The sequence below is a fragment of the Apteryx rowi genome, unplaced genomic scaffold (assembly GCF_003343035.1).
Source record: "Apteryx rowi isolate R43461 unplaced genomic scaffold, aptRow1 scaffold_106, whole genome shotgun sequence".
NCBI classification, from domain to species: Eukaryota; Metazoa; Chordata; class Aves; order Apterygiformes; family Apterygidae; genus Apteryx; species Apteryx rowi.
The window spans coordinates 126815-153131 of NW_020447264.1; the positions used below are offsets into that span (position 1 = coordinate 126815).

General features: G+C 51.5%; 1 protein-coding gene across 1 annotated transcript in view; it reads left to right on the forward strand.

Annotated features, from left to right (window-relative positions):
- The window catches only part of ZC3H3 (zinc finger CCCH-type containing 3), a 162848-nt gene that overhangs the window by 6501 nt on the left and 130030 nt on the right, over positions 1-26317 (forward strand). The window contains exons 2-4 of the mRNA XM_026069432.1: positions 6-109; positions 1652-3071; positions 4719-4915. Of these exons, the coding sequence (XP_025925217.1) occupies positions 6-109; positions 1652-3071; positions 4719-4915 (1721 nt within the window). The remainder of the gene's footprint in view (positions 1-5; positions 110-1651; positions 3072-4718; positions 4916-26317) is intronic.

A 26317-nucleotide genomic window follows, 5' to 3' on the forward strand; every position in this document is an offset into this window, starting at 1 on the left:
GGGAGGGGAGGGAACCTAGAAGTCCTGGATGGAAAGGGACAGAGAGGAGAGAACCCAGGTGTGGTGGGGGCAGAAGAGGAGAGGACCCAGGAGTCCGGCGAGGCAGGAAGTGAGTGGAGACCGGAGGATCCCCGGGAGGGGGGGGGGACACCCCCAGGCCGCGGCTCCCTGCGGGGCTGGTGATCCCCCCGCGGGGGTGCGGGGGTGCCCGGCTGCCCCCGCGCTGGCGCCGCTCCTCCCGGCAGAGGGGCGAGATGCGGCCCCGTCCTTGCGCCCGTGCCGCTTCCTCAACCCCGCGGAGAAGCGGGGATATATTTGCCTGCCCTTTCCTAGCCCCCGGGGAACAGCGGGCGCTTATTCTTAGGTCTCACTCTATTTATAGACCCCAAGGTAGTTTTTCCTCGTTAGTAAGGCCGCAAACTCCGCTCGGGCCTTGCAGAGATCTGCCTCTGTCTGGGGACTCGCGTGGCCGAGTGAAGCGAAGGCTGGCGGGGGTGTGACAAGAGGGAGGAAAGCCTGGTCCTTGCCTCCTCCAGGCCAAACCAGAGAGACCAAATAGAGACCTGGCCCTTCTGGCCAAACCTCTGGCACCAAAAACCCTCCGTTCTTTTGCCAACGGCCTCGCAGGATCCCTGCGATAAAGCGGGGGGGAGAGAGAGAGGAGTAAAGGAAGTTGTGAAGCTGGATTTATACCCGGCCGTTCTTTAGTTATTCCTGGATCGCTTAATGCGTTTGAACGTTTTAAAGTGAATTATGGTGCGTCGCGTACGGCACGAGGGTGGCTGGTTGGGGATGGAGCGCGGCTGGCCGACCTGCCGCCGCTGCTTTTTTGGCAGCTCTGCGAACTCTCCTGTTTGGCAGCAGGAGAAACTTTTCCAYGCTGGAGCACGCTGGCATGCGCCTAAAATATAAAGCTCCAAAAAAATCCTTTGGTAATCCCTTTTATTTGAAGYGTTTCATAAACGCTGGTGCTTAACGAGCTCAGACCCTCCCTAATCCGCGTGTATCTATTAACCCAACGAGTCATTAGAAAACTAGAGCACCGGGAGGCGCGGGGACTTGGCAGCGGGAYGAACGTGCCGTGACTCGACGGCGGAGCTGGAGCCGCCTCGTGAGCCTCCTCCTTGCTGGTTTGTCTTTCAGCCCGTGTCAGGCTCCGTGTATGAGCAGCCCCGTACTAGTGGAAGCTGCCTGGCCGCGCCGTGGCGGGGCTCAGAGCGCTCTGAGGAGATCTGAAGCCRTATCTGGAAATAAAATCCACTTTTTTATTTTTTATTAGGCTCCAAACGCAATAATTCAAGCGGCGTTTTGGGCGCTGGCGGCAAAGATGGGTGTAAGGGGGCAAACGGTGGTTAACGGCACTTGCGCAGCGCGTGGCGTCTGCTGGTAAATCTGTGGTTTCGCTCTGTGGTTCGGGCTCGCGTTGAGCTGTCCTGCTAAATAGCTTTTGTTATCGACTTTCGCGAGGATCGAGGGAAATATTTGTTCTGAGGTTTTTCTCCCAGCGCGAGTTATCGAAAACCTGGCCTGCGTGAGCCTGTGCGGAGCGATCGCCTCCGCTGYGGCGCGAAGAAAACGGCTTCGCGGAGCCGCGATATCGTAAAACTCCTGCGGGAACGGCAATTAACAGACGCTGTCTCGTTGTCTTTAGGTCTCATAAACGACCATAAAAACGTCCATGGCAACGCGCCAGTGCCCCTGCCTTCTGCGACGCCGCGCTGGAGGAATCCCCGGCAGCCCGCCTTCAGCAGGCGCGGGGCGTTTTCGGCCGGCTACTCCCAGCAGGCTCCCAGGGATTTCCAGCCGCGCCGGGGGAACTCCTGGAGGAAAAAGTACTCCCTCGTGAACCGACCGCCTGGACCGGCGCGTCACGCCGACAGCAGTGGGAACGCGAGCGCTTCGCAGGCTTTTGTAAGCCAAGGGGACAGCCAGGCATCCGGACCGCAAGGAGCAGCCCCGGAAAGGCACGTGGACTTGACTACGGATGGGAATATAGTTGTTGGGATCCAGCTGCCGCAGAGGACTGGCCCGGTTGTAAACGCTAAAAGTTTTGCTGAAGGGAGCTCTCCTCGTGAGCTTTCTGGGCTGCAAAAGGTGGCGGTTGTTCCAGACGGCAGTAAAAATCTGCAGAAATACTCTAGCTCTCYGTACGCGAGCCAAAGCGATGAGAGAAAGCCCTCTTTCTCGGTTTCCTTGAATTCCTCGTACCAGCCTGCGAGCTCGGTGCACCTGAACGTGTCGGGCGTGCTGAGAACGGTGCGTCTGTCCGGCGAGGCAGCCCAGGGCGCCACCGCCTCCCGCAGAACTGCYGGTGAAAGTGCCGTAATGCTCAAGTCGGAGCCGCAGCAGCCTTCGGCCGTGCCTGACCGCGAGCCGGGTTGCCGTTYGGTGTGGAAGAAGCCAGAGCCGCCGGTTCCGGGCCAGTCCAGCTCTGAACGGGTCAGAGATGCTCTCGGAGAGCCAAAGCTCTTCGGAAACGCCGAGACGCGCTCTAGACCTGCTCAGGCCGCCACTTCGGCGRTGGGGATGAATCCGATGAAGGGTCGATTTTCAGCGCTCTCCAAAGCGACCRGTCTCCAAAGGGCCTCCTCAACATCGGTCTCCAGCAAAGCTTCGAAATTCAGGAAAACCAATTACACGTGGGTTGCAAACCCTGGTAAATGTTCTCGTGCTGTGAAAAGATGGATCAGCCCTCGAGCTTCTGATGGGGCGAGGAAGCTCGCTGGCGGAGCAGACAGAGCGGCTAAGCTATCGCCGAAAGGAGACTTGGGAGCAAAGCTGAAGAAATCTGTCCTGCAGTCCAAACTGGGCGTTTCCCCCAGCAAGTATAAATGGAAAGCCTCCAGCYTGCAGACCTCTCCCTCCACCTCCAAGTCGGCGTTCAGGTGGCAGTCCGAGGACCAGAAAAAGGCTGGGGCCTCCGGCATCTCTAGAGCCAGCTCTGCCCCGCCGCCTCCGAATGACGCGTCTGTCGGTCACAGCGGGGTGAAGTCCTCCTTCGGCGACGCTGCGCTTTCCGGTTATAAAGTGAAGAGTCGGACAAAAATCATCAAGAGAAAAGGAAGCTCGTGGTGAGTTGCTCGTCTTGTTCCGAGTGCTGTCATTGCGCTGGCTTTATTTCGTGTCCGTTGGCTTCAACGGAAGCCTTTAAGCCCTTTTCTTTATGCTCGTAGACATCTATTCTGTGCTGAATAATGCCGAAGTGATTAATAACGAGATAATAATGTGAAGTGCACGTAAGTTGCGGACGTGTGAGCGCAATTATAACGATACGGGAGGGTATATTTGTCCTTTCCAGGTGTGGGGACTTGCTCTGTGTGGACTCATTGTGAGGCATCGGGTTTTTAATTCTTATCAGTCCGTGCAACTCTGAATTTATCTTTCAAACAGAGGTGGGTTTTCTTCTCGTCTCCCATCCCTGTTCTCTGAAGACTTTGCCACAGCACTTAGGAGACTCCTCCCCGACCAGAATAACATACTAATATTCAGAGGGGAGGAAATAGCTTTCTTTCCTTATTGATTTGTTTTCAGACTCTCAGAGCCTCGTTACGTTGGGGGCCGGTGAGAGCAAAAGTGGCTTGAATCACYGCATCCTTTATCATCCGTCATCGTAAAGTGCTTGGCAGGCTCTGGGATGGAGGTGGGGATGGTAAATGAATTGTGCGGGCTCGTGCTTGCCGGGAAGAAGTGATACCTGGCCGTAAATGTGTTATCGCGAGTGAAGAGCCACAGTGTTGTCACCGATGCTCTGCTGTTACCGTTCCCCCCTCTCTTTGGAGCGTGGATCGCCTCCTTTCTGCATTTTGTGCTGTCCACCAGCGTAGGTCGAGTGCTCGTGTCCTACCTGAAGCCTCACTTTCCYTTCTCCTTGTGGAGCCAGAGTGACGGATCCAGGGTCTTCCTGCTCCTGTCGCTCCCAGGAGAGTGTTTCCTGCTGCAGTTTTCAGCAGGACGGTGACGGGGCTGGATGGAGGCTCAGTGCTGCAGGGAAGGGAGATGTGGGATGTGGCGAAGCTTGGTGGCACAGCTGAGTGACCCCGTGGTATCACCTAACCGAAAAATGCGCTCGGCGCAGCGGAGGCGTGCCTTGGCTCCTTTCTCACCGCCGTAACGCCATGGGCTCTTGCCAGCTGAGGGCTGTGGCCTTCGTAACTCTTCCAAGTGACACAACGAGCCGGTGACAGAGCCCAGGCTGAAACTCTGGGGCCTCTGGGTCCTGCTTCTGTTTCCCAGATGCTCTGCTCGTCAGTGCATCACAGCTCTCCATCCTTGGCTTGTCCTCCTGGTTTCTTGGGGGGCGTGTCTGCTGGTAGATCATGCTGGGAAAATGACTTTGGAGTGAGGTGCCTGGAAAAGTTGGGATTTTTTGTGTGTTTTTTTGTTTTTTGGGTTTTTTTTTTTTGACTGTCATGGTTTGATCCTCTTGGCTCTCCAAAGGACACTGTCTTCTCCCCTGCATCTGTTGGACAGAAGCCAGAAGGGAGCTGAGTTTGACTGTCAAACACCTCATTCTCCATCTGCACTTTGCTAGAAATCCGTTGCGTTTGCCTGTTGCACTTTTTTATCCAATATGTCTCATCGCCTTTGCGTAGGGGAGCAGCGTGGAGGAGAATGGTGTTTGGTGACCTGGCTTCTCTTCCCGGCAGCGGGCAAGGGGACCAGTGTGTCTCGGTTACCTCTCGACCTTCTTCTAACTGTGGTGTGTTGTGCCTTCACAGTTCCCCAGCGGATAGGAAGAGCAGCTCCTCCCCTGCCACACCTCTGAAAAGCCACTTCCATCTCAGGAAGAAAAACTCCTCGCGGGGGAAGCCTTCCGCGACGTTGAAACGCTCCTCGCCCAAGGGCCTCGTGCAGATCACCAAGCACAGGCTGTGCAGGCTGCCGGCCGCCCGGATGCAGGTCTCTGCCAAGGAAGGTAGGAACAACCGTCCGAAGGCGGCGATGGTGTTCGCTGACCGCGCGTTGGGCAAGCGGCTCCAACAGAGGCTCTTGGAATCCGGAAATGAGTTACTGGGTCCTCGGGGAGGTGAATCTGCTGCTTTTGGTCCGGGGGCAAACGTGGAGGAGAAGAGTCTGGGCTGGAGTAAGGCTCCTGCCTTACCCCAGAGCCGTCTTGTAAACGTCCGTGCTGCGAGATCTCCGGACGGGGCCGTTTTAAAGCTTCTCTTGGCCTTTACCGTGGTTTTGCTGGACTTGCAGGTATCAAATAGAAAAATGATTGAGGAGGGGCTTAATGGGAAGAGGGTGGCGGAGACGGTAATAACGTGTAACGCTGGATAATCTCTTCCTTTGCCCACGGGAAAAGCTTGTGCGTATCACGATATGCTCCGCTAGCAATTACAGCYCTGCCTAATGCACCCGTACCCCCGTGCGGTGGCTGCAGGAGTCTGGCTTTTATATGCGATTGGGTTAAAACGGGAATTGCTGGAGGAATAAAGGCTGCCGAGTGTTGTCTCTGAGCCTAAATTGAACTGAGGTGAGAAGCGACTGTTCCTCTGGCAGCTCCGTTGGGTTTCGGCCCCGTGTCGCGGGAAGAGCGTTTCTCCTGGGGGGTGTTTTCTAGTTGTTGCAGCGTGTGGTGGTAGTCCGCTGGTAGCAGATGCTTCGTGCCTACGAACAGGTACCTCGTGTCTATGTCCTGCCGCCTTGGGTCGGCGCTTCTCGGAGCGGAAAGCAGCTTGGAGCAGCTTGTTGGGGCCTGGAGAGCTGCGCCTACGCGCGTGAAACTGCTCGGTGGCGCTTCCCACCTGAAGTCCGGTCCTGCTGTTAAATGGCTACGTGATCATGGACAGGAGGCTTCACCGTCTGCCCCGGGATTCAGGTTCGCTGGCGGGAAAGGTGTTTTGGCTGCGCGCCTGCGCTTTGCTCGTTTGAGTCCAGCGGTGCGGCTGGTGACACCGTGACGGCAGGTATCGCTGGAGCGGGGAGGGTTGTTTAGGCTGTGACGTAGCTGCGGTCTGTCTCAAAAAGTAAAGCTGCCTGGCGTCTGTTTTCAGGAAGATGCTTGTGTGGTTTCCTGTTCTGCGCTGCAATTACCGAGTTTCCATGTGTGATTATAGTTATTTCACGTTCCGGCAAATAGCTCTGTGTTAACGTGTGTTAAGACATCGCTGCGTTTTGACAGAAGAAAGGAGGCCTGTCGTTCAGGAAAAGGGAAAGGTTTTTGGGAGAGGAGGAGGAGAAAAAGCCCAATCCCTCCTCAAACACATGCGTTAGGGAAAAAATGAAGGGATGGGGAGGATGCTGGGAGGAGAATTTCAGATCTAGTGCTTTGGGAGGCAGAAAAAGGTACATAGGAGAGGCAGAAGCAGGGAGACTAAGACTGAATTTAACTCTGCCTTAGTGCCCGTGGTCTGGCATTTCGGCAATCTCCTTGCTTTGAGGCTGAAGCTTGTTTAATTTAAGGATGTCAGCAAATCCTTGGATGTCTGGAGGGGCGTGAATGCTGCACCTCCAGACGGTTTGCACTGAAAGTACTCGTGCATCGCACGAAGGCAGCGTGTGCGGTCGGAGATCTGTCGTCCTTGTGCTGCGACCGCTCTTCCGGATGTCTCCCTGGCTTTRCTCTGGTGGGATTTACAGACCAGTCGTGTTGGACCTGCTCTTTCTAGCCACGCTGTCTTCGTCTTTCTTCTGTCTCCTTAACTCCAGGTTTCTCTAGGGATTCGCTGGGTTTAGTGGTTTCCTTCTAGAGCTGCCGACCCTGCAATGGGATCCTTTCAGCAGAGCGGGGACAAGGCAGCTCCCAGCTTTGTCCATAAGCTGCTGYGCCACTGAGAATGGCTGCAGAGCTTGCTCTGTTCCCCACCTCCCTGTTTTTAGGGGTGTTTTTCAGGGCAGAACAGAGCTCAAATTGAAACTTCATGAATTACAGCTGTGTATTCATAGCATCTTGTTTTTTTTTTTTTTGAGAAGCTGTCAGTAAAAGTGTGCGCCCAACAGAAGTAAAGCTTCGTATAGGTTAAGAATATGCAAAATGGATTAAAATCTTCTGCCCTCCTGGGAGCCTGATTGGCAGCTGCCAAAACTCTGTGTATTTCTGGGAATCTATTCTGATTTCTTGACTGAAGGAAACGTTCCCATAAAGAAAAGATTTTTTTGATCTTAAACCGGCTAGGACTGAAAATACGTAGATAGTGCAGAAACGTGGTTGTGCTGCTGGTCTTGATCCAAGTGGAAGAAGGCAAATTAGGCTAGAGAAGGTGGAAAAAAATAGAAAACAGGGCTGGAAGGGGCTTTGGGAAAGCATCTAGTTCATTCTCCTGCCCAAAAGAGGAATCAAATTATCAGACCGTTCCTGCCAGTTGCTAGTCAAGTCAAGCAGAGACAAAACCCAAACTTGTAAGAGTTGTGAGCCGTCTGCATTGACGCGACTGCGCCGAAGTGCTTGGATCCGTGCGCTTTGCAGGCTCGGCTCGTGGATGGGGAAATGAGTCTCCGCTTTAATAAAACTCGGTGACCTCATTCGAGTGCTTGCGCGCGGCTTTTTTTCTTTGCAAACGGTAGCCACCTGCTGCAGAAATGGTCTTGCTCCGGTTTTAAAATGGCCAAAAGCAAAAGGAAGTGCCCTGCCTTCCTTCCCGGTGTGCGCGAGCGTGCACGTGTGAGCGCCGTGCTAGTGGGAAGCCAGACTCCGGTGTTTTAGAAGGTGACTTAAAGATGATTCCCATCCTTCTCCCCGCTGTAATTATAAAATGCCTTCTAAATTTCTTTCCTGCCTTCTGTAACAGAGAGGGGACTCTATGCTCCACTAGACCAGCCATCGGCCTTGGAAAACGGACTGTCAAGTGGGACTGGAACCACTCAATTAAAGCTGGGGATGGATCCCGAGGTTGCCTTTCTCATCCCCAGGGCCGGTACGAGGTTGTTCCTACTGTAGTTCTTACTGCTTCATCCAGGCTTTCCGCAGAGGATGTTGCCGGCGCTTCCCTTGAGCCGCAGCTGCGTTAAATCGGTCTTCTTGCTAAGAGGACCTTGCTCAGGTCAGATCCTTCTCGGTATATTTTCGTCTAATGTGATAACTCTGCGAACTTGGCTGCGCGCCTTCCTTCCTGAGAGGTTCTCCAAGACGCAACGCGGTGGTGTAATCCCGTCAAAGTCTGCGCAGTCTTTTCTCTGCCRTGCTTGCAAGCTGTCCCCTCGCTGCTAAAACATCAAGTGCTAAACGCTAGGATCGTATGGGTGTCTGATTCTGGAGGGCTGCTGGTAATCTAACCTCTGTTGTACCTTCATCTCGGGGCATCCCAAAGGACTCGACAGATGCTCCGTCTCCTGACAAYGGCACCTCTGTGCAGCAGGGAGGCAGCTGCGGAGCAGTACGGAGCTGCTCAGCTTAACCACTTAACAGGGAAGGTCAGCAGGAGTCTTGAGGGCTTTGAAGTTGCAAAGTGAATTTTGGCAGGGTTGGCGTCTCCTGCCTGGCGTTTAAGGGTGAGCGCTAGCGGTCCCACTTTGCGGGAGCGGACATCTGTTGCTCCGAGCTGGCTCCCCGTGCCGGGTGAGTTGGGCTCGCTGTACCGCCGTTTGTGAGCAGGGAGAGTGAGCCTGGCCTCTGGGAGGATTTGGAGCATCCCGGATGTTGCTCAGATTTAGCTCCCCTCCGTGGATAACATTACATATATGTGTAACGGTAGGTGTCCTCTGGTTTCAGTGTGATCCCCTAGGGAGCTGGGGGGTGGAGGCTTGTGGCTACGATTCCTGGCTCTCGGATTACCTGAGAGACTTTGGGAGGGCTGGTTTATTACTCTGCGCTTGCTCAAAGCGGGGAAAATAGCTCGTGGGGTTTTAATCTTGGAGGAAGCTGCAAGACTAAGGGCCAGGGAAGTAGCTGGAGGACTGAGATGTTCCTAGGAGCCTCCTGGAGCAGGAGGAGCATGGAGAGACGCGTACCGAGGGAGCGTGGGAGCTGCTGTCCTACCGCTGCTTGGTAAGAGTAAAGTATTGGCTTGTTCTCAGGCCTGAACTATCAAGCCTCTGTGGGCAGCTCTTCTTGTAGTGCGAAAAGAGCCAGATCTGGAGCTTTCTGGAGCAGACGGTGACGGTCTTGGGCCAGCCGAATGGCTTTCCTCCRAGTAGAGCGATGTAGCTCGTCTTCTCGAGTCTGGACACGCACAACGCCCAGCTAACAAACCAGTTAAAAAGCCAGATGGTCCAGGCTGGGCTTGTGATCCGGCTAGATGGATGTGGCGGCGCTGGAGCCTGGGCCCTGTGGGGACCGATGTCTGAGCGGTGAGATGCCACCCACAGCGCCTGCGATCGCACGGGAGCTGTGGGAGCCAGGCGCAGACCGTACATCCGTCAGGGCTGATGGCTGTCGGTGCGGGAAGGATTCCTGGGGAAAAACGTGCCTGGTCTCACGTGCTGCAGTGTGGGTGCAAAAAGCTGGATTAGCCCCTTCCTTTGGAGAACCCTGGCTGATGTAGGCAGTGTTTTGACGCAGCTTTGATGTTTTCCTGCTTGCCCTGCTAAACAGGCTTTTGGGATACGTGGCACGGGCTCTGCGGTACGTACCGAAGGTGTGAGCAAAGATGCTTGAATGTCTTCGTCATCCTTTGGAGATGTCGGGTAACCATCAGGAAGCACGGCCACAGAAAAGCTGGGGACCTGCAGCTGTGGCTTGGTCTCAAATTGGTGTCTCCTGATGGTCGGGATTCAGAGGAGCTTCCCGCTCTGGGAATCGCCCGGTTCCCGTTTCATAACCAGTGACCCTACTAGGGAGAAAACGGAAAGTCACAAAACGGTAGCCCTTGGGGTTATTTTGGTGGCTCTTGTGACTAGTGTTAAACTTGCAGCTGTTATAAATTAGCTTCGAGATATTCATTTGATTAAACGTAACATTTAATAAGCCCCTCGGGAATTGGGATGTATCCCAAATTAGAGTTGCTCCGACGGGACGGTAGAGCTTTGAAGCATCTCTGATATAGCTACCGGTCTGTTCATCCAACTTCTTAGGCCCTTTTTAGGGGGAAGGAGATCTTGGAGATAACTGCTTTGCTGGGAGTTGTGAATCCGTTCAGATAACAAGCCCCGGCTTGGGCCGCGGTCAAGAACCTGAGGCGGCTGATGGGCTTCCCCCGTTTGAACCGGCTTCCTAACTTCTCCGAGGTGTCCGCTTCATTTTGCGCCCGTACCTGCTTGCTCCAGACTCCTGTCTCGAAGCACCAAGCTTCATATATACAGGGATATATATATATCGCTGTATATGTGTAGCGGATCAGGCAGCCTCCCTGCCTCTTGTTTGGCTCCGATTTAGGGGTTGGGTACAAGAAGGGGACACGCGGCTGTCGCTTCTCCGCTTATCCAGGGAGAAGCTGCTGGGCCAAAATCCTGCTGGTTGAACCCGATCCTCGGGCCACCGGCGGCACCGTGTTGCACGGAAATGTCACGGCCTGTTTAAACGCTAACTAGAGTTAATTCTGCAATTTCCCTATATGTTTTTTTTTTTTTTTTCCTTCAGGCTTTCTCGTTTTTTAACGATGGCTTGTCGCGGTCGGAAGTGCTCTTAAAACCCAAACGTGAAGTTTTCTGCGAAGCTGCTGTCCCCTCTCTGGTGCCAGGAGCCGGGGGAGGCCAGCGGGTAATTAAGCTCGGGGCGCAGTTTCCACGGATGGCAATTGCCCCAGGCCCCTTTTTTTTTTGGCGTCCGAACCGAAAGATTCGAGGCGGAGGATAAATACGGGACCCCTCCTCTGTCGTTTGCGGAGCGACTTTGCCGCCGATGACGGTATGTTGCGATCGTGTTGTCTAAACGGCAAACGTCCGTCCCGAACCGGCTTTCCGTTGCTCCGTTCGTTACGGCAAAATATAACGAAGCAGCGACGCGTACGTTGGGACGGCGCCGTGGTGCCGTTGGACCCCTCGGGCTGGCGCGACCCGCAGCCGGGCCGATGCCCCGCGGCGCAGGGCCGATGGCCCTTTCGAAGGGGGAAATGCCAACTTTTGAGTGGGGCCTGAGTGATCCCGAGGGATGTTCCCGCTCCTCCCGTGCTGCGGCTCTCCGGCATGGATAGCGCCGTGCCAGGTGGTGCAGGAAACCCCTTGCTCTTAATTTTTTTTTTGCTTAATGCTACTAGGGGCCCGGTACTCTTAGCGSCAGGGGGAAGTGGTGGGCGTAGCGTGCTCAGCGCCTCGCAGGATCAGACCCTTCCTTGACTCTTTTCTTCTTCTACGCAAGGCAGGTGAACGCTCGCGGCCGTGAACCTTTTCTCACCCCGGTAAAAATCGATGCCGTCGCTGTGTCGCGCGAGCCGTGCCGCGCCAGCCCCGCCGTCCCTCCGGCTTCTCCGCTAGGGGCGACTGCAGGTAACGGCTCAAAACCGAGCGTTTCCGCAGCGGAGCCGCGGCAGCCGCTGGAATGCGCCGGCGGGGGGGGGGACCGGAGAGGCGCGCCGTGGCCCGGCGGGGCGCCGGATTTTGGGGCGTCCCGCGTGCCGGCCTTCCCCGCTGCCCTGCAGAGGGCACTCTTGCCCCTCGCATCTCCCCACCCCGTCCACCTTTTTCCGGTTATTGATGGCCTAATTTCGTCTTTATGTGAAAGAAAGCAGATATCAAGTAATTTGCAGCAATAACCTGCTAATGCTGGGCCAGTATCAAAACTCCCATGTTCATTTCGAGTGGCAGATAAAACACTAATATATAATTATCCTTGCAAATTGGATTGTTTTAAATAACCAAAAGGCTATGGCCAGGAGAAAACTATCCCATTTCCCTTGAGTTACTATTGCAGTGTAATTGCTGCGTTCAATCAATTTCCTTGGCATTAGAAATTCCATCACAATCAACATTAAGCTTTATTCATTGTGATGGCTAAGAGCCGGGCCATTTCTCCTCTTTTCCTTAACTGGCAAAATTAATCAGGGAAAAGATTTTAAACATTTACCCGTGCGAAAGAGGTCAGCTCTGCCACTATATTGCTCAGCAGATAAGGGGGCTAATAAAAAGAAAATTGAATTACTAATGATCGCCAGGAACAGAGTATATAAAACCTGGCAATCGCCCGGTTCAGGAAAAAGGAGAATCAATTTTCTTCGGACAAGGTGCGCTCATTTTTTATTTTGGCGCATATTATCAGCAATTTAATTTGAAAGCGCATAAACAGGAGGAAACAGTTAGAAAATAATGAGCCTGAAGGTGTAAAATGCTGCAGGATATATGCTGTACACAATTTATTTGGCACAACAGATAATCACTTTAATTGAATTCAAAACTGCATTGTTCAGCAGCAGCGCGGGCTGCCCGTCTTGCCTGTGGGGGATTGCAGAATATTACAAAGATGCCGGCGAGAGGCCGCTCCGTGTCTTTTTCCCCTYTGTAATGTCCCCTTCCAGGCAGGACTTCTCAGCCGTGGGCCCGGGATTGCTTCGGCGCCGTCACAGCTGGCTGAAAGCAGAATATTTACAAAGCGAGCGAACGCTTTCTCTAGGGACTTTTGCTTACGGTATTGCAATGTATATCTGTTTCTTAAGTGATACTGCGTTGGTCGGGCTCGAGGGTTTTGCGTGAGACCGTCGCGGCAGCACGCGGCCTGGGACCGTCCTCGCGCAGCCGTGCTCTTACGTTCCGCGTCGCGGGGAAATCGCCGAGCCGCGCTCGCTCCCTTCCAGGGCGGGCTGCGTTCGCCGCTTCCTTCCGCCTCTCTTTGCCGGCACAACCCTCCCAAACATCATTATTCCTTCCTTCTGCCCATATGGAAGGAGCCCAACTTTTAACCCGGCTCTTCCGACTGTAGTGGTGAGGGGGGGAGCGGAAAGAAAATGCGCTGGTTGGGAATAGTTTATATCCCAATGCTGGCGTTTTATTTTGTGACTTTTGTCCCCCGCCAATGTGAAAGCAGTGTGAAATTTGATGTTTCCCGTGCGGAATGGCTTTGGGGAGTGCATTGGGAACGCTGGATCAAGCGTAACGCTCCGGATAGAGACCGGTGAGCTTCGGCAGGTGTCGCTCCTCCGCCGCGGCCCCGTCAGGTGCTGTTTGGCCCCGATGTGCAGTTGGCTTTGCCGCTGGGCGAGTGGGGTGCGGTGCGGTGAAACACGTGTGCCGTCTGTGGTGGAGGGATCTGGCCGCCTAGGGACTCCCTTGAGATCACAGAACGGTTGAGGTTGGAAGGCACCTCTGGAGATCATCTGGTCCAACTCCCCTGCTCAAGCAGGGTCACCTCGAGCACGTTGCCCAGGACCCTGTCCAGATGGCTTTTGGCCACCTCCAAGGATGGAGACTCCACAACCTCTAAGATAAACTTATTTTGCTGGTGACCCACCTGAGTTGAAACTCTAGCAACCTTCTCCTGCTTTCAGAGAGTGATCTCCTGACCTGTGTGTTAAACTAGTTTTCATGGAGCGGCTTTTGGATTATGACGGTGCAGGGGAGACACGTGGTGGGAGAGGAGTGCTTGTGGCCGCAGGGTTGTGGGTTGGCGCGATGGCCACGTGAAAGAAGCCAAATAAACGGCGAACCGCAGCAATGACTTATGCGTCCGTGGCCCAAGTGAGCAGCAGATCCTTTGCATCCATTACGCGCACTGCTAAGAGGCTGGTTTGAGTCCTTCCACCCCCCTTCCCTAGTCCCAAATATTCCTTTCTTGCTTACATCTTTGCTTTTCTCATGCTCCGGATTGAGATAAGATGACAGTTCCTGTCACCAGCTTCCTCTTTGTCCTCTGTTGCCACCATCAGCATTGAAACTGGATTCTGTAAACACGCTCAATAGAAAGAAATCCTACTTGTACTTGCATTTTTTTTTTTTTTCCCCCAGAGAGGATTTGCAAGATCATCAGGCTTTGTAAGACCCGCTGTTATCCACAGAAGTGTCTCTACAGCTACCTAATTTCAGCTAGAGTGGTGGTTACCTTCCAAAAATTCCCCAAATCCTTAATTATTTCCTGGCTTTGCCCGGTAACGTGGGCCACCGGACGGGCAAGGGACGCTCGCTCGGAAAGGACTGGTGACAGGGAGTGGAAGGGGTTGGTTTTCATTGCTTGTGCCCAGCCGAGTGCGGCAAGTAAACGGGGCGTAAAGGGTGAGGAGCAAGTTATGGGTGGCATTTGAATGCTCAGCTGCTGTTAATTTTATTGAGGCTGGGTGTCTGCGTCCCTCTGCCAGCTTTGCAAATCCGAGCCTTGGATCTTATACCTCCTTTTATTTATTGATTTATTTATTTTTTTTTTAAAATGTGAAGGGCAACCGGTAAATATTTCCAACGGGAAGATTCCTGTTTGGGTGCTGTTTTTCACCAATATTTCTTGCGTAATTTTTCTTTTTTCTATCAGTGAATTGCACAAAGCGTTGCCCCTGTCCGTGAGGTAAGACCTCTGATCCCACCTCGTCTGAATGAAGCTGGTGTGACGTCTCTGTTACATCGTATTCGGAGGAGTCGGAGGTTACGATCCTTGCCCTCGAAGGAAGCCCTTGTCGTGCGTAATGTTGCACGGGACCCGTTGGAGTTCGTCATGTCTTTTATTCTCTGCTCCATCATTAGTCTTGTCTTTCCGAGCAGGTCCTTCCTCGCTGCAGGAGCTTATCTGAGCCGTTCACAGCTTTGCCGCTCGAGACCGCCGGGGATAATGTCGTTACCGGCCACGCTGTCATACGTAGATTGACCTTGCCCGTAAATCATCTTGTTGTCAGATGTCTCCTCCTTTCCCTGGCTTGTCCTTGGGAGCAGGGGTGGAGCGCGGCTGGCCGAGTGGCTGCTCGGCCCTCTGCAGTAGTTGGGAAAAGTTCACATACTTGGCTTTCTCCCAGCGCCGGTTACGTCAGTGTTCGTAAGTAACAGTTTTGGGTTTCTGGCTTTAGGTGGCATTTACAGGTGACTTGTCCCGAGCTGCAAGAGGAGCTGGAGGCCGCCAGCGGTGGGGATTCTGTTTTCAGGGGCCTCTTTTAAAAATAACGGGCTGCTTCGCTGGAGGGAAGTCAGTGTTTCTAAACGAGGAGGTGTCTCCACGCGAACCGCCTTCTCCCCGGAGCTCGCTAGGGAGCTCCTTCAGCGTTTGGATTTGGGGGGGGGGTGGGTCAGGTAAACCGGTGGCTGCAAGAGGGGGGAACATCCACACCGATATCGGAGGTGGGATCCCAAAGCAATAGCGTGCTCTCAAACACGGGTGCGTGCGAGGCGCTGCGCTTGCGCAAGAGCAAGACCTGTGCGTTAGACCTTTGCTCTGCTAAGCTGGAGTAAATCGGAGTAGGTTTGGGCTCCGCACTTCGGGAAGGATGTGGACTGGCTGATGAGGGTCTGGGGAGCAGCAAGTGCTGGCGTGTGGAAGAGGATTGCTCTTTAAGGAGAGCCGCTTTCGATTATTCCTAGTTGCTGCGTCTGTTCTTCCTCCCTTTCGCTGTCGAATCCAAACTGCACGCTCGATTTAATGTCGAAAATCATCTTTCGGTACCTTGTCTCCCTTATTTCAGAGACTCTGCCGTACCTGCGTTCRGTGCCGGCTACCATCCGATTGTGAAATTCCGTTAGCAGCCAGCAGGTCTTTGGGGAATAATATATTTATACGCCACTGGGAAAAATATTTGGCTTTGGAGGCGTATGACATCCTCTCATCGGACTTGAAAATATCAAGGGTCGTAGCCAGGGGAAGGCTTTTCTAAGATTTCAAGCCTTTCAGGGCCTGCACGGCGCAGGGCAAAAATAGAACCGCGTCTTYACCCGAACGAAAACAAATGGAAACAGAGCAGTAGGTCTTACTGCGATGGTATGTGCTTCTCGTTCGTCCTCCCGGGGCTCGCCTCGGGCYGCTTCTTGGCTAACGCCTGCAACTTGTCGCTCCGAATAGCGTCTCCTCGGATCAGAATTGCCCGGTGCGATTTTGGGCTTTCTAGCTGAATGCTGGATGTCTCTCCTTGCTATTATTTTTATTTATATTTCAAATTTTATTGAAATTTTTTTTGAACGACCTTCCCTCTGCAGGCGCGAGAAGCGGGTCTGGGCGTGAAGAAGAGCCTTGCTGGTCGCTATTTGCGTCTCAAAGGCCGGGCATCCTGCACGGAAGCAAAAGTAATAGTGTGTGGCCTTGGTTACCAGGTACCTAGCCAGTTAAAAAAAAACAAAAAAAAGAGCAATTCTCTAAAAACCTTGCAGGTGAAAATTATTCAGGCAGATCAGCTGATCCGGTAYGTTTAATGAGTGCTTCCCAGGAAACTGGCTGTTCATCGGTGATTGAAATTTAAACCACCGTACAGCTTTGCCTGCTACTTGGAGTTGGGCTGAATTTCAGTGCTGCTGCCTGTCTTTTTTTTTTGGGGGGTGTTTAAAGTAAAAATAATAAGACTAAAAGCTGGCATTTGAGACACTTAAAAGATGTATCAAATCTGTAACCTGAAGTTTGAAATTGAGTCTTTTTTWTGTTTTTTTTCCTTTTGTTTTTTTCCTTTCGCTACTTGCTTTCACCTAATACAGAAAAGCTGCCTGAAAGTGTCCCAGGCGCGGTCACAGATGAAGTTACTGCCGTTTCCCTGGTTATGAGCTGATGCCTGTGTTGCTGGTGGGAGCATCCTCCACGGCCCTGTCAAAATTCCCCAAACCCCACGCCAGCAAACGCTTGGCTCCCTGTAAAATCCGGGGAGGTTTCCCTGTGGGCAGTTTCTCTGTTCCGCTTTCTGCTTCCCGTTCTTCTCCAAATCCCAATATACAAGTGTTTTTTTTTTTTTTTTTTTCCTTTTGCAAACGCTTCCCATTTGATTTTTTTTTTTCCTAGTGAAAGCTCAGGAGCTCTGTGCAGCGATTCCTCTGTATCGCTGCCGAGTTGAATTACAGGCTCTTCGTTCAAGGGCCTGCCTGTTCGCTTGCGTTGGGCTTTGTGCTCTACGAAACGATATAAATGAGTAATACCCCCCAGAATATGTAACAGATGCGTGAGTGCACCTGGGGTAAGTGCTTTGTGGACTTGACAACATCTCCCGAGTCCTACAAAACCGTGCTGGTACAGCAGTTTTCGCGGTTTCAGGTTTCTGCTTCAGTCTGAGGGAGAGGAAGCACATTTACTTCAGTTGTCTCCAGGAATTTTGCTACTGCCCCTGGGGAAATTTGCGTTTGAGGAGCTTTTCGCCCTCTCGGATGCCTTTGTATAATCCGCCTGCGTGTGGTTTTCGGCACCCTTCGCTTTCGGGCTCTGCTTGGGGTTGTTTTGGGTAGTATCAAGGAAGGACAACACGTGGGCGTATCAACCCAGCCAGATCTGTTCTCCAAATTGATCCTACGTGTTCTTAGCCCTTAAGCCTGCCCTCGGGGGCCTCTCTGGAGGAAAAGGGCATGAGCATACTTGGAGCCTTAGCGCGGGCCTGCGCCGGTCATGACGGCGCGGAGCATGCCGTTGCTCGCTCCGTCAGCGATGTCCTGGGGCAGCTTGGCCTTCAGTTGGGCGGTGAGAGCTGGCAAGCTCGTGTCTGCTCTTCAGCCCGCAGGGTAGATGTGGCCTGCGACTCTGGTTTTCTTTGAAGATCCTCCTGGAAATGAGATGTCTTGTGAGGCCTCCTCAGTAAAACGAACAAGCCAGTCTGTGTTTGCCCCTCGTTTCTAGCCTGGGCCAGCTTGTGTAAGAAGCAAAGAGCTCTTCCGAAAGTTCAGTAGTTACCAAGTGTCCTAAAAGGTGAAAYGGTGCTGTGTAACTAACAGAGCTTCTGGTTGCAGGAGAGCAGGACCTATGTTTTATGGAGACGTAAGGGAAGATCCAGCTAGGGAACCATGTTGAGAAGGTGCAACGTGGAGCCAGTGGCCGGACAGTAGCCTGCAGACCCCTGGGGCAGCTGCTTGCTGCTGGCCATCTCACCACCATGGCTGGAGGGGTCGTGCGGCTTTGGGCTTTGCAAAATGTTCTCCATAGTTATCTTCAGCTCTGGGTGTAATGGGGGGAGAATAACACGCTAGAGTCAAAGGGCCCGATGTTCAGAATAGCCTCAAATGGTGCTTTTTGAGGAAGAGAATCAACTCTCTTCTTCAGAAAGCTTCTTCAAAAGAAGAGACCAACCTCTCACCCGAAAGATGTTTTTCTTGGCTGGGTCTGCTCGTAGATTGGTGAGCTTAATCTGGTGTCAATGCCGTTGAGATGGTTTCCTCGCAAGGCAGCGGCTCGCTTGGTTATTAGGAAAGAAAAGGCGCTTTGCGCGGAAGCGTGTTATCGGTGAGAAGAATCAAAAGGGGATTTGACAGGGTGAAACAAGTTCATCAGAGCTATCGCTGTGTATATATGTGTGCCTGGGCGCGTGTGGGTTTTTTTTTGAAATAAGATTTACTCTACTATCTCAACATTAACTGGGGCATTTTACGGTGCTCCCCTTCTGTGAGCTTCCGTGATCCATCATTTCTTTGCTAGCATGCAGTAGTGGCTGTTAGATTTTACTACGCCAAACACTGTAAAAGGGCATTAGAGCAGTTAAATCTAGAGTCTTGCTTTCATAAGGAAAAAGAAAATGCTGAATTAGGCAATGGAAAAGGCAACCACAGCGATACTTTAATCTTGCATAAATTATCAAAAGAGTCAGAGGCTAGCAATTTTATGTATTGTTATGGCTCTGCTAATTAATTATTCCAGAATAATCGATGTTTTTAACAAAAAAAAAAAGTTTCGTTCTTTTCTGTCTTAATGGTCTACAGTATTTACTTTCAATATGGCAGCTGTATATATATATATTTTTTCTTTTTCTGTCATGGCAACATTTCAATTTTACCCCCATACTGTGGGGTTAATGCACTAGTCTTTCTAAATATGGGCAGTCTAAATGATAGCCAAACGGGGAAATACAACTCCACAAATTGTCGGTGGGTMTAAGTCCCGACGTTGGCTTTGGAGCTAGACGTTCCTGAAGTCCAGGGAAAGCTGATTCTTCACCGTGAATATTTGACGGATGAGATGCTCTCAGGAAGCAGAGGAATCGTCTAAGAGGTTGTAAAACGGTCTGCAAGTTGAGATGAAGCGGTCAACACACGGGGGAGATGTGTGCAAACGGAACCAGTAAGTTGATATTTTTAAAACAGATGGTGAAATTCTGGCCCTGTTGAAATCGTTTTGCTCTTTTATTATCTGAGCTTAAAGTTTGCACTCAAGTTTCACWGCATACACGTTTTAAACCCTGGCCTTTGTTCTGGCTCATATACTGCGGCTAGAGTAACAAGGTGTCGCAGGCTAGACTGTAGTACCCACAGGGAAAAGAGCAGGGGAATTTGGTGAACTGTCTGCTGTAATATTCTGTTAATCTGACAGATTGACTACTCTTATTCAAATTTTGAGTTAGGGATCAAACTAAAGACCAATTCCACTCCTGGAAAATTGAATTATAAATCTTTCAGATACGGAACAGCAGGACTTGTTGTCATGTAAATAATTTCTAGGCAGTCAGATTGTTTTCTTAATGTCATGCTTTGTAAAGGGTAAGTAGAAAATCACAGGACAAGAAGAGGTCTCTGCCAGCTCGTAAAATGTTTTGCCCTTTTAGCATGCTTTCTTAATGCGCTTAAAATAAAAACTCAGTGCTTTGGCATGGGATGCTTTGCTCGAGAGTGGCCACGTTGCGGAAGAGAGGTGCTGACTGTCTCAGAGCATTTCCCTGCCTGGTCATCTGTATCAGAAAGAGGAGGGGGACACCTGAGAGACGGAAAAAAAGAAACGCAAATTAGGGAGGATGATCAGGGCCGTTATAGTTGAGATGTAATTAAATATCAGTATTTAAATCATGTTTGATGTTTGGCTAGTAACAGTTAAGTTGGGATGCCTGCTCTGGGGAGGTGTATTGAAAAGAGTAAGTGCTTTGTGGTGCATTGCAATGTAGGGAGCAGTGGAGCAGCCCGTGCCTCATCCTGGTGCTACGTTCCACGCTTGGAAGGTCGCCATCATCTTCCTGCATAATTTTGAATATTCTCTTTTGTAGAAAGGTATTAACTTCTTCAGGGTGGTGGAACTGCACGGGCTTGTACATTGACGTGTTCCTCTGTCTCTCCTGAGAGAYGGGATTGGTGTTTGCAAAGGATTTCAAATCTCAAAAAACTTGATACTCTGAAACTGAGCTTAGGAAACCTATAAACATCGAAGTCCTGGTGTCCTCCAGAGGCTTAGTATAGTGTGCRCCTGACACAACGTTCTGGGAAGCAACTGTTTGGGTAGCAGCTTTGCTAAAAAGGACCTGAGGTTGTGTTGGATGCCAAGCTGAAAGAGCCCAAAGTGTTCTCTTCTTACAAATAAAGCAAACCTGGCACTGGGTGGCACTAAGAGGAATATGGCCAGCAGATTCAGAGAAGCTATTATCCCTCTGCTTTCCACTGGTGAGGCCACACTGGTATACTGCATCCAGTTTTGGGCATCCCAGCTCAAGAAGGATGTGAGGAAACTGAAGCTGGTCCAGTTGCAGGTCATGTTAGGGTGATCGGGGGCCTTGAACATATGACCCGCCACAAGAGGATGAGGGAGGTGGGCCTGCCTAGAGAGGCTGTGGGGTCTCTGTCCTTGGAGGTTTTTCAGATTTGGCTACATGAAGCTGCAGCTGACCTGATTTGGTGTTGATGATGCTCCTGCTTTGAGCAGAAGGTCGAGTTAGAGACCTCCAGAGGTCCCATCAACGTTTCTGTGATTTTAAGACAGACAGCTTATTTTTTTCTGCTTTCCTGCTTTTCTGCTAAAGTTTTCACTTTAAGCACCAAAATCCCTATGCAACTTAGTAGATTTTTTGTGGTGGTTTTGACTGATGCCAAACCCAGTTGATAAAACAGCGGGAACAACCAATTTCTGTCTAGGTGGGAAGAGGTTTCACCAAAGCAGCTGGTGCAGAAGTGCCGCCATGCTCCTTTCCTAACCGGGCCTGAAAGGCCTTTAGAAAGTACAAAAGTGCCAGAGATACTTTGCCAAAACTCTTGATTAATCTTTCCTGGTGAGACTGAAAGTAATAATGAGATTTTCGGCATTAGGAGGTGATGCTGGAGCGTAGTTATAAAAGAGGAATTGCCCTCGCGAGTGATGATGGTACCAYGTTTCCAGATGGGGAGGGAAGGACCCAAGCAGAAGCAAACCCAACTACTTTATTTTACTGCTTGAGMGGACCTTTAATCTAGCTGGTGGGCCTAAGTTAACCCAGTGCTCCCAAACCGCAGCAAACGGGGGGTCTTTTTTTTATGGACTCGAATTAATCTTATATTCCCCAAACTGAGCGTTCTGCTTAGCGCAATTGCCTCGCGATAGCCCCGCTGCGGTTAGGGCTTGCTTTATTTTGTGTGTGCTGCTGTTTCGTGCCATTATTCATGCAGCGCCGAGGCTGTAAATCCCGCTTTATGGTCGGGAGAAAGTGCCAACCAATTAATATAACTGGGGTCCTGAAGAGCTGGTGATGGAAAGAATCTGGGAAAAAAGACCGATGTGGAGGAAATGCCGGCTGACCGGCTGGGTTGGCTTGTGAGCAGATAGGGTTTTCCGTGACACGCTTGGAGTTTAGGTACGATCTTTAGATTTATTAAAGGCGGTATCCGTGCCTTGTTATAAGCTGTGCATCTCCAAGCGTTGACCTGGTGGATCACCTTACAAACCATCTGCGAGCCTCACCCACGTCTAGGTTGCACGGCTCGGTGCAAACTTGTCTCCACTTTGATTTATGAAAAATACGCAGCTGCCTGGAGGATGCTTGCCCAAACGGTCGCCGCTGCGTTAGGGGTGAACGCTCTTAAACGCTGCTCTGGATAAACGGGTGCCGGCGCCTGCGATTCCCACCGGCCCCTTTGCCGCCTGGATGACGCGCGTCGCGTCTACGCCCGGAGCTGTTCCTGCCCCGGCCGCCTTCGTTCGGAGCCCGAGCATCCCCGCGGCCGAGGGACCGCGCTTAACGTCCCCGCGCGGAGACGTTTTTGAGTGAAACCCTCTAATCCCCCCCTCCCCGAACGCTGCGGCGGCAACATAAACAAGCAAAGCCCAGTAATAAAACGTAATGAAGGATATCAGCGTGAAATCAAGATGTTAAACCTCCGCTGGCGACGGGCGGTAAATCTGCAGCCTGGCGTGTTCCCCTGCTTTTTAATATATATTAAAGCAGGCAGCTTGTTTTATGTCCTCCCGTCTCAGGGGCTCGTGAGCGGAGCAGCTATTTCGGCGCTGGGCGAACTGGCCCTTTGCCGTTCCCTTTGCGCCGTGCAACTTTGGTCTCCCGCTTCGATGGTTTTCAGTCTAGGGACTCCTCTGGCTTTCGGAAGAGTTGCTCTTCAGTGCCTATATATATATATATACATATATATATATGTTATATATACATATATATATATATATATGTTTTAAAGGCTCCTGTGCATGGGAGCTTTCCTGGTTGCAGCATGTGAGCGAAGCCGCGAGTTTCTTTTCAGAGCATTAATCTGCTTTAGTTTATATATATATATATATATATTTTAAAGGCTCCTGTGCATGGGAGCTTTCCTGGTTGCAGCATGTGAGCGAAGCCGCGAGTTTCTTTTCAGAGCATTAATCTGCTTTAGTTTATGGGATCTCCTGCTCACCCCATCTCTGTCTCCAGGCCTGGGCTAAGCAGCAGGCTGCAGTTTGGAAATTTAGGCATATGCAGCTTGATAATTTTTTAAATTTTTTATTTTTATTTTTTATTTTTCTCAGCCTAGCTCTGGTGGCTTTTCCTTTTCTTAAGTGGCTTTGCGCGGTCCCAGCTTTTTCAGGCTCTCAGGTCGTACGCACTAGGAGAGATCGGTTCGAAGGGGGGTTTTCTCCAATACGTGCGGTGTTTTCATGATTCCCGGATTTTTACCTTTCGACTGAAAGAATGTTTTTCTCCTTATTACAGTTCCCGCAGTGGATAGCCAGGCTGRCGTCGCTTGCGGTGCCCATGTCCCCTGGCTGCCTAATGCTTTGCTTTCTCGCGCTTTTAAATACTCACGGGAGCAGAGCGGCTGGGTTACTTAACGGAGCAGCGTGGTCTTTCGAGTCCAAAAAAGGGCCTTGTTGTCCATAGCTTTTAAGAAACTTTTTGCTAACCCAGCTGATAGCCTCTCAGCTTGACATATTCYCCCTCTTTTAAAGTTGGAATGAACTCTGGAGCAAGAATGGTTGCTGATTACGGGGGGGGGGAAACACGCGCTCGACACGCTGCGTTGGAAAAAGGAGAGGGAACGGCCGTTCACATGCCGCACGAGGAGGTTATCCGCTCCCGGGAACCTCGCTCGCCCTCCTGAGGGATTTGTGCTGCGTTGCTTCACGTGTAAATCTTGGATGGGAGAGTGGGGCTCCCGCTTTGAGGGTAAAATGCTCTGTATCTTCCCCCCACATCCCTGGAGAAAGTTGCCTGCAGTTTAAAGGAGTCGAACGCTGCCCTTTCTTTTCCCGCGTTAGGGATAACACGAATTCCTTTCTCCAGCCTGTTTTATTGGCTCCGCTCCATGCTCAGCCTTACCTTATCGTACCAACGAAGGATTTAGCTGTCCCGGAAGATCTCGGACAAGCGGCAATAGCACCGCTATRGCGCAGAATAAGCAGAAAGATTGGGCTGGACCATGGGATGTTGTCTAGTCTCTCCGCTCTCTCTCCACGCCACCTATCCATGTCACCCCTTCCAAGTGGGTCCGTAACCCTGTTTTTAGGATGTCTAGTGATGGCAGGGGAATGCTTTTGGGAACGGCTTGCCTCTGTTTACCTGTGGTTAGGGTGCAAGGACCGATGGTCCACCTGCTGCTTCCATCCTAAGCCAGCTTCCCAAAAGTTGGCGGGATGATGGGGAGGGGTAAAGTTAGAGGGATTAGCAGGGATTAACGCTAACGGGCATTTGGCGGCTCGCTCTCCAGATTACCTGTTCTAACCCGCTTGGCGTCGATCCGAGTCTGGCTCTTCCCGCGAGCGTGCCGGGGTCCCATCTCCTGTTCTTAAAAACGTGCCGCCGCTGGTCCTTCTCCAGCGGCGCGGCCGAGACCCRTTCCTCTCGGTGACTGAGGGACCGGATCAGTTTTATTCTTTGAAGTCATCAAATACTGCTTCTCCAAAAGCCTCAAGGTGCGCCACAGCAAAGAGCTAATGAGCCTAAAAACACTTAGAAAGAAGGATGCTGGAGGAAGAACCATCTCTTATGTTCAGACAGGACTTTCACACGGAGGAGCAGAATTCACTCATGGTTCTGTAACTTCGGCTGAGTCGTTTAATCTTGGTGCTTTAATTTTTCCCTCTTTGGAAAGCGGCATTAATCATAGCTTCGTAGCGGAGTCGGGGCTCTGCTCGGTATTTGCAGCTTGCTTCGAGGCGCTCTGCAGTTGCAGTGGGTTATTTAAGAGTCAAATAAAATGCTAAAGGAACGTCAGAAACTTTTCAGGGATTTTTTTTGGCTTCTTACAGCTCTGCCAGCCAATCTACTCCCACCATGCTCAGGTCACTGGTAGGATGAGGGCGCCAAGTTTGGCTCTCCTCCTATTACGATAGTCCTTAAATTTAGGAGATAGCGCCCTACGCCTGGTCTGGAGAGCATAATTCAACGTGGTGGCCAGGTGAAAAACGCTGGATGCGATTTTTGTTTTTAATGGCCRCAGAGGTGTGAAGTTTTAAGAACTTTTCTGGTGAGACAGACTGGGGTCAGGTGGGGATTCAGACAAGCCCAGGGACAACAGCCGTGAGCCGGGAACTCCTTTCCCAGTTCCGTAATTTCTGATGGCCTGGAGAGGTCCACTGTGCCGTTTGGTAATACTCTTAAATTTGAATACCCAACATCCCTGTAAGACCCAGGGAGTGTCCTTCAAATACATTTAGAGTTGATTAAAACCCAACAGCCCTCGCTGCTGCTGGACTGAGTTTTTATAGACAACCCTGCAGGCTGCAGCAGCGGAACCTAACAGATTCTGGCTGGTGTTGTTGCAACTAATTTTCAAGCCGCTTTCAACCTAATTTTCAAGGACAGAAGCAGGCATTTCAATTACCTGAATAATGGGAGGAGGGGAAAACTCTTGTGTGGGGAAACAGCCGGATAGAGTAGGCCAGGAGCCAGAAGACTTCATCATTAATACRCGCTCCTACTGCTGATTCATTTTGCGACCTTGGGGTAAATCCTTTTGATGYCGTGCCTCAGTTTCCCAGTCTGTGCGGTGGGAAGAGCCAACCAAAGTGCTGTGAGATCTGTGGACAAAAAATGACCTGTAAAAACAACTGTGATGCCAGATATGACCGCTATGCTGCTGTACACCGCAGTTACTCTTGCTTGGGCTGCATGGTCATGCGGTGGAGGAAGGGGTTAAGCCAGGGCACCGTTAATACTTTGTCGATAATTTGGAATAGATGAGAAGACCAGTTGCTGAGAAAAGAGCCAGTGGGGCTTTCTGCCCCGGGATGCTGGTCTTCCCTGTCCCACCTGGAGGAACAGGACAGAGGATGAGAGAGACTATGGATATGCAAGACCAGGGAACGGCTTCCCACTGCAAGACTGAAATGAGCCTAAGATGCAGAGACAAGCTGAGCTGAGACTCATCTAGCCCAAAAATTAGTCCTTGAACCTGCAGCATCCAAATAAAACCGACTCCTGCTGCAGGAGCCAACTTGCCTGTGTCTTCACTTCCCAAAGGCTGGAAGCACTGAGAGTGCCCCAGGATGGTGCTATGAAGTCCAAAGCCAATCTGCAAGTCTAAAATAGTTTACCCCCCTGTAAGGCTAGTCTGGGCCTGGCTCACCAAGAGTGTGACTTGGAGAGATTTGGGAAGCAGCTGAACAACAGGCGGAGGTCGTTAAGGGCCCAAGGATCTGTAACACCTTGTCGAAAGAGCAAAGTGAGCCCCAAAGTCGGCATTTAAAGCGCTGCAGCTCCCACGGCGCAGGCGCAATTATTTTCCTGGAAAGAAGCTTTGCGTTCACATAGCTGATCTTGTAGAGAGCGATGAGCGCCATTGCGAGGACTTCTTGCTGTCCATGCTGGGCGATCCTACGCTTGATGGAGTCAGTGCTTTAGCTGATTGTGCAGGCTCTTAGCTCCCAGAAGGTACGAGGGGAAACTCTTTGCACCAACCCGCGAGCAAAGTTTGACTAATGTGTTTTCCTCCACGTTTTTGYGACGTGCCCGCAGCCGGGTACCACGCTCGGCTCGGGCACAGTAACTCGTTGGCCATGGCAATTCCTCATCCGCCTCCGCTGTAGGAGAGCATTGGGGTAAGTAATCCTTTGTTTAAAAAACCAAAATAATCAAATTGCTATCCAAAATAGCWGGAACAGCACAAAAACTGAGCACTGCTGTTGTTTAAACGTAGCTCGGGTATATACGGGAGACCCAAAACCTTAATGTGAGTATAAACAGRTTATCAGTGTACCTATTTAAAATCTGGGTGCGCGCCGGCTCTGGAGTAATCGGCGCTCGCAGCAATTGGTCCTGCCAGTACTCCCTGACCTGTT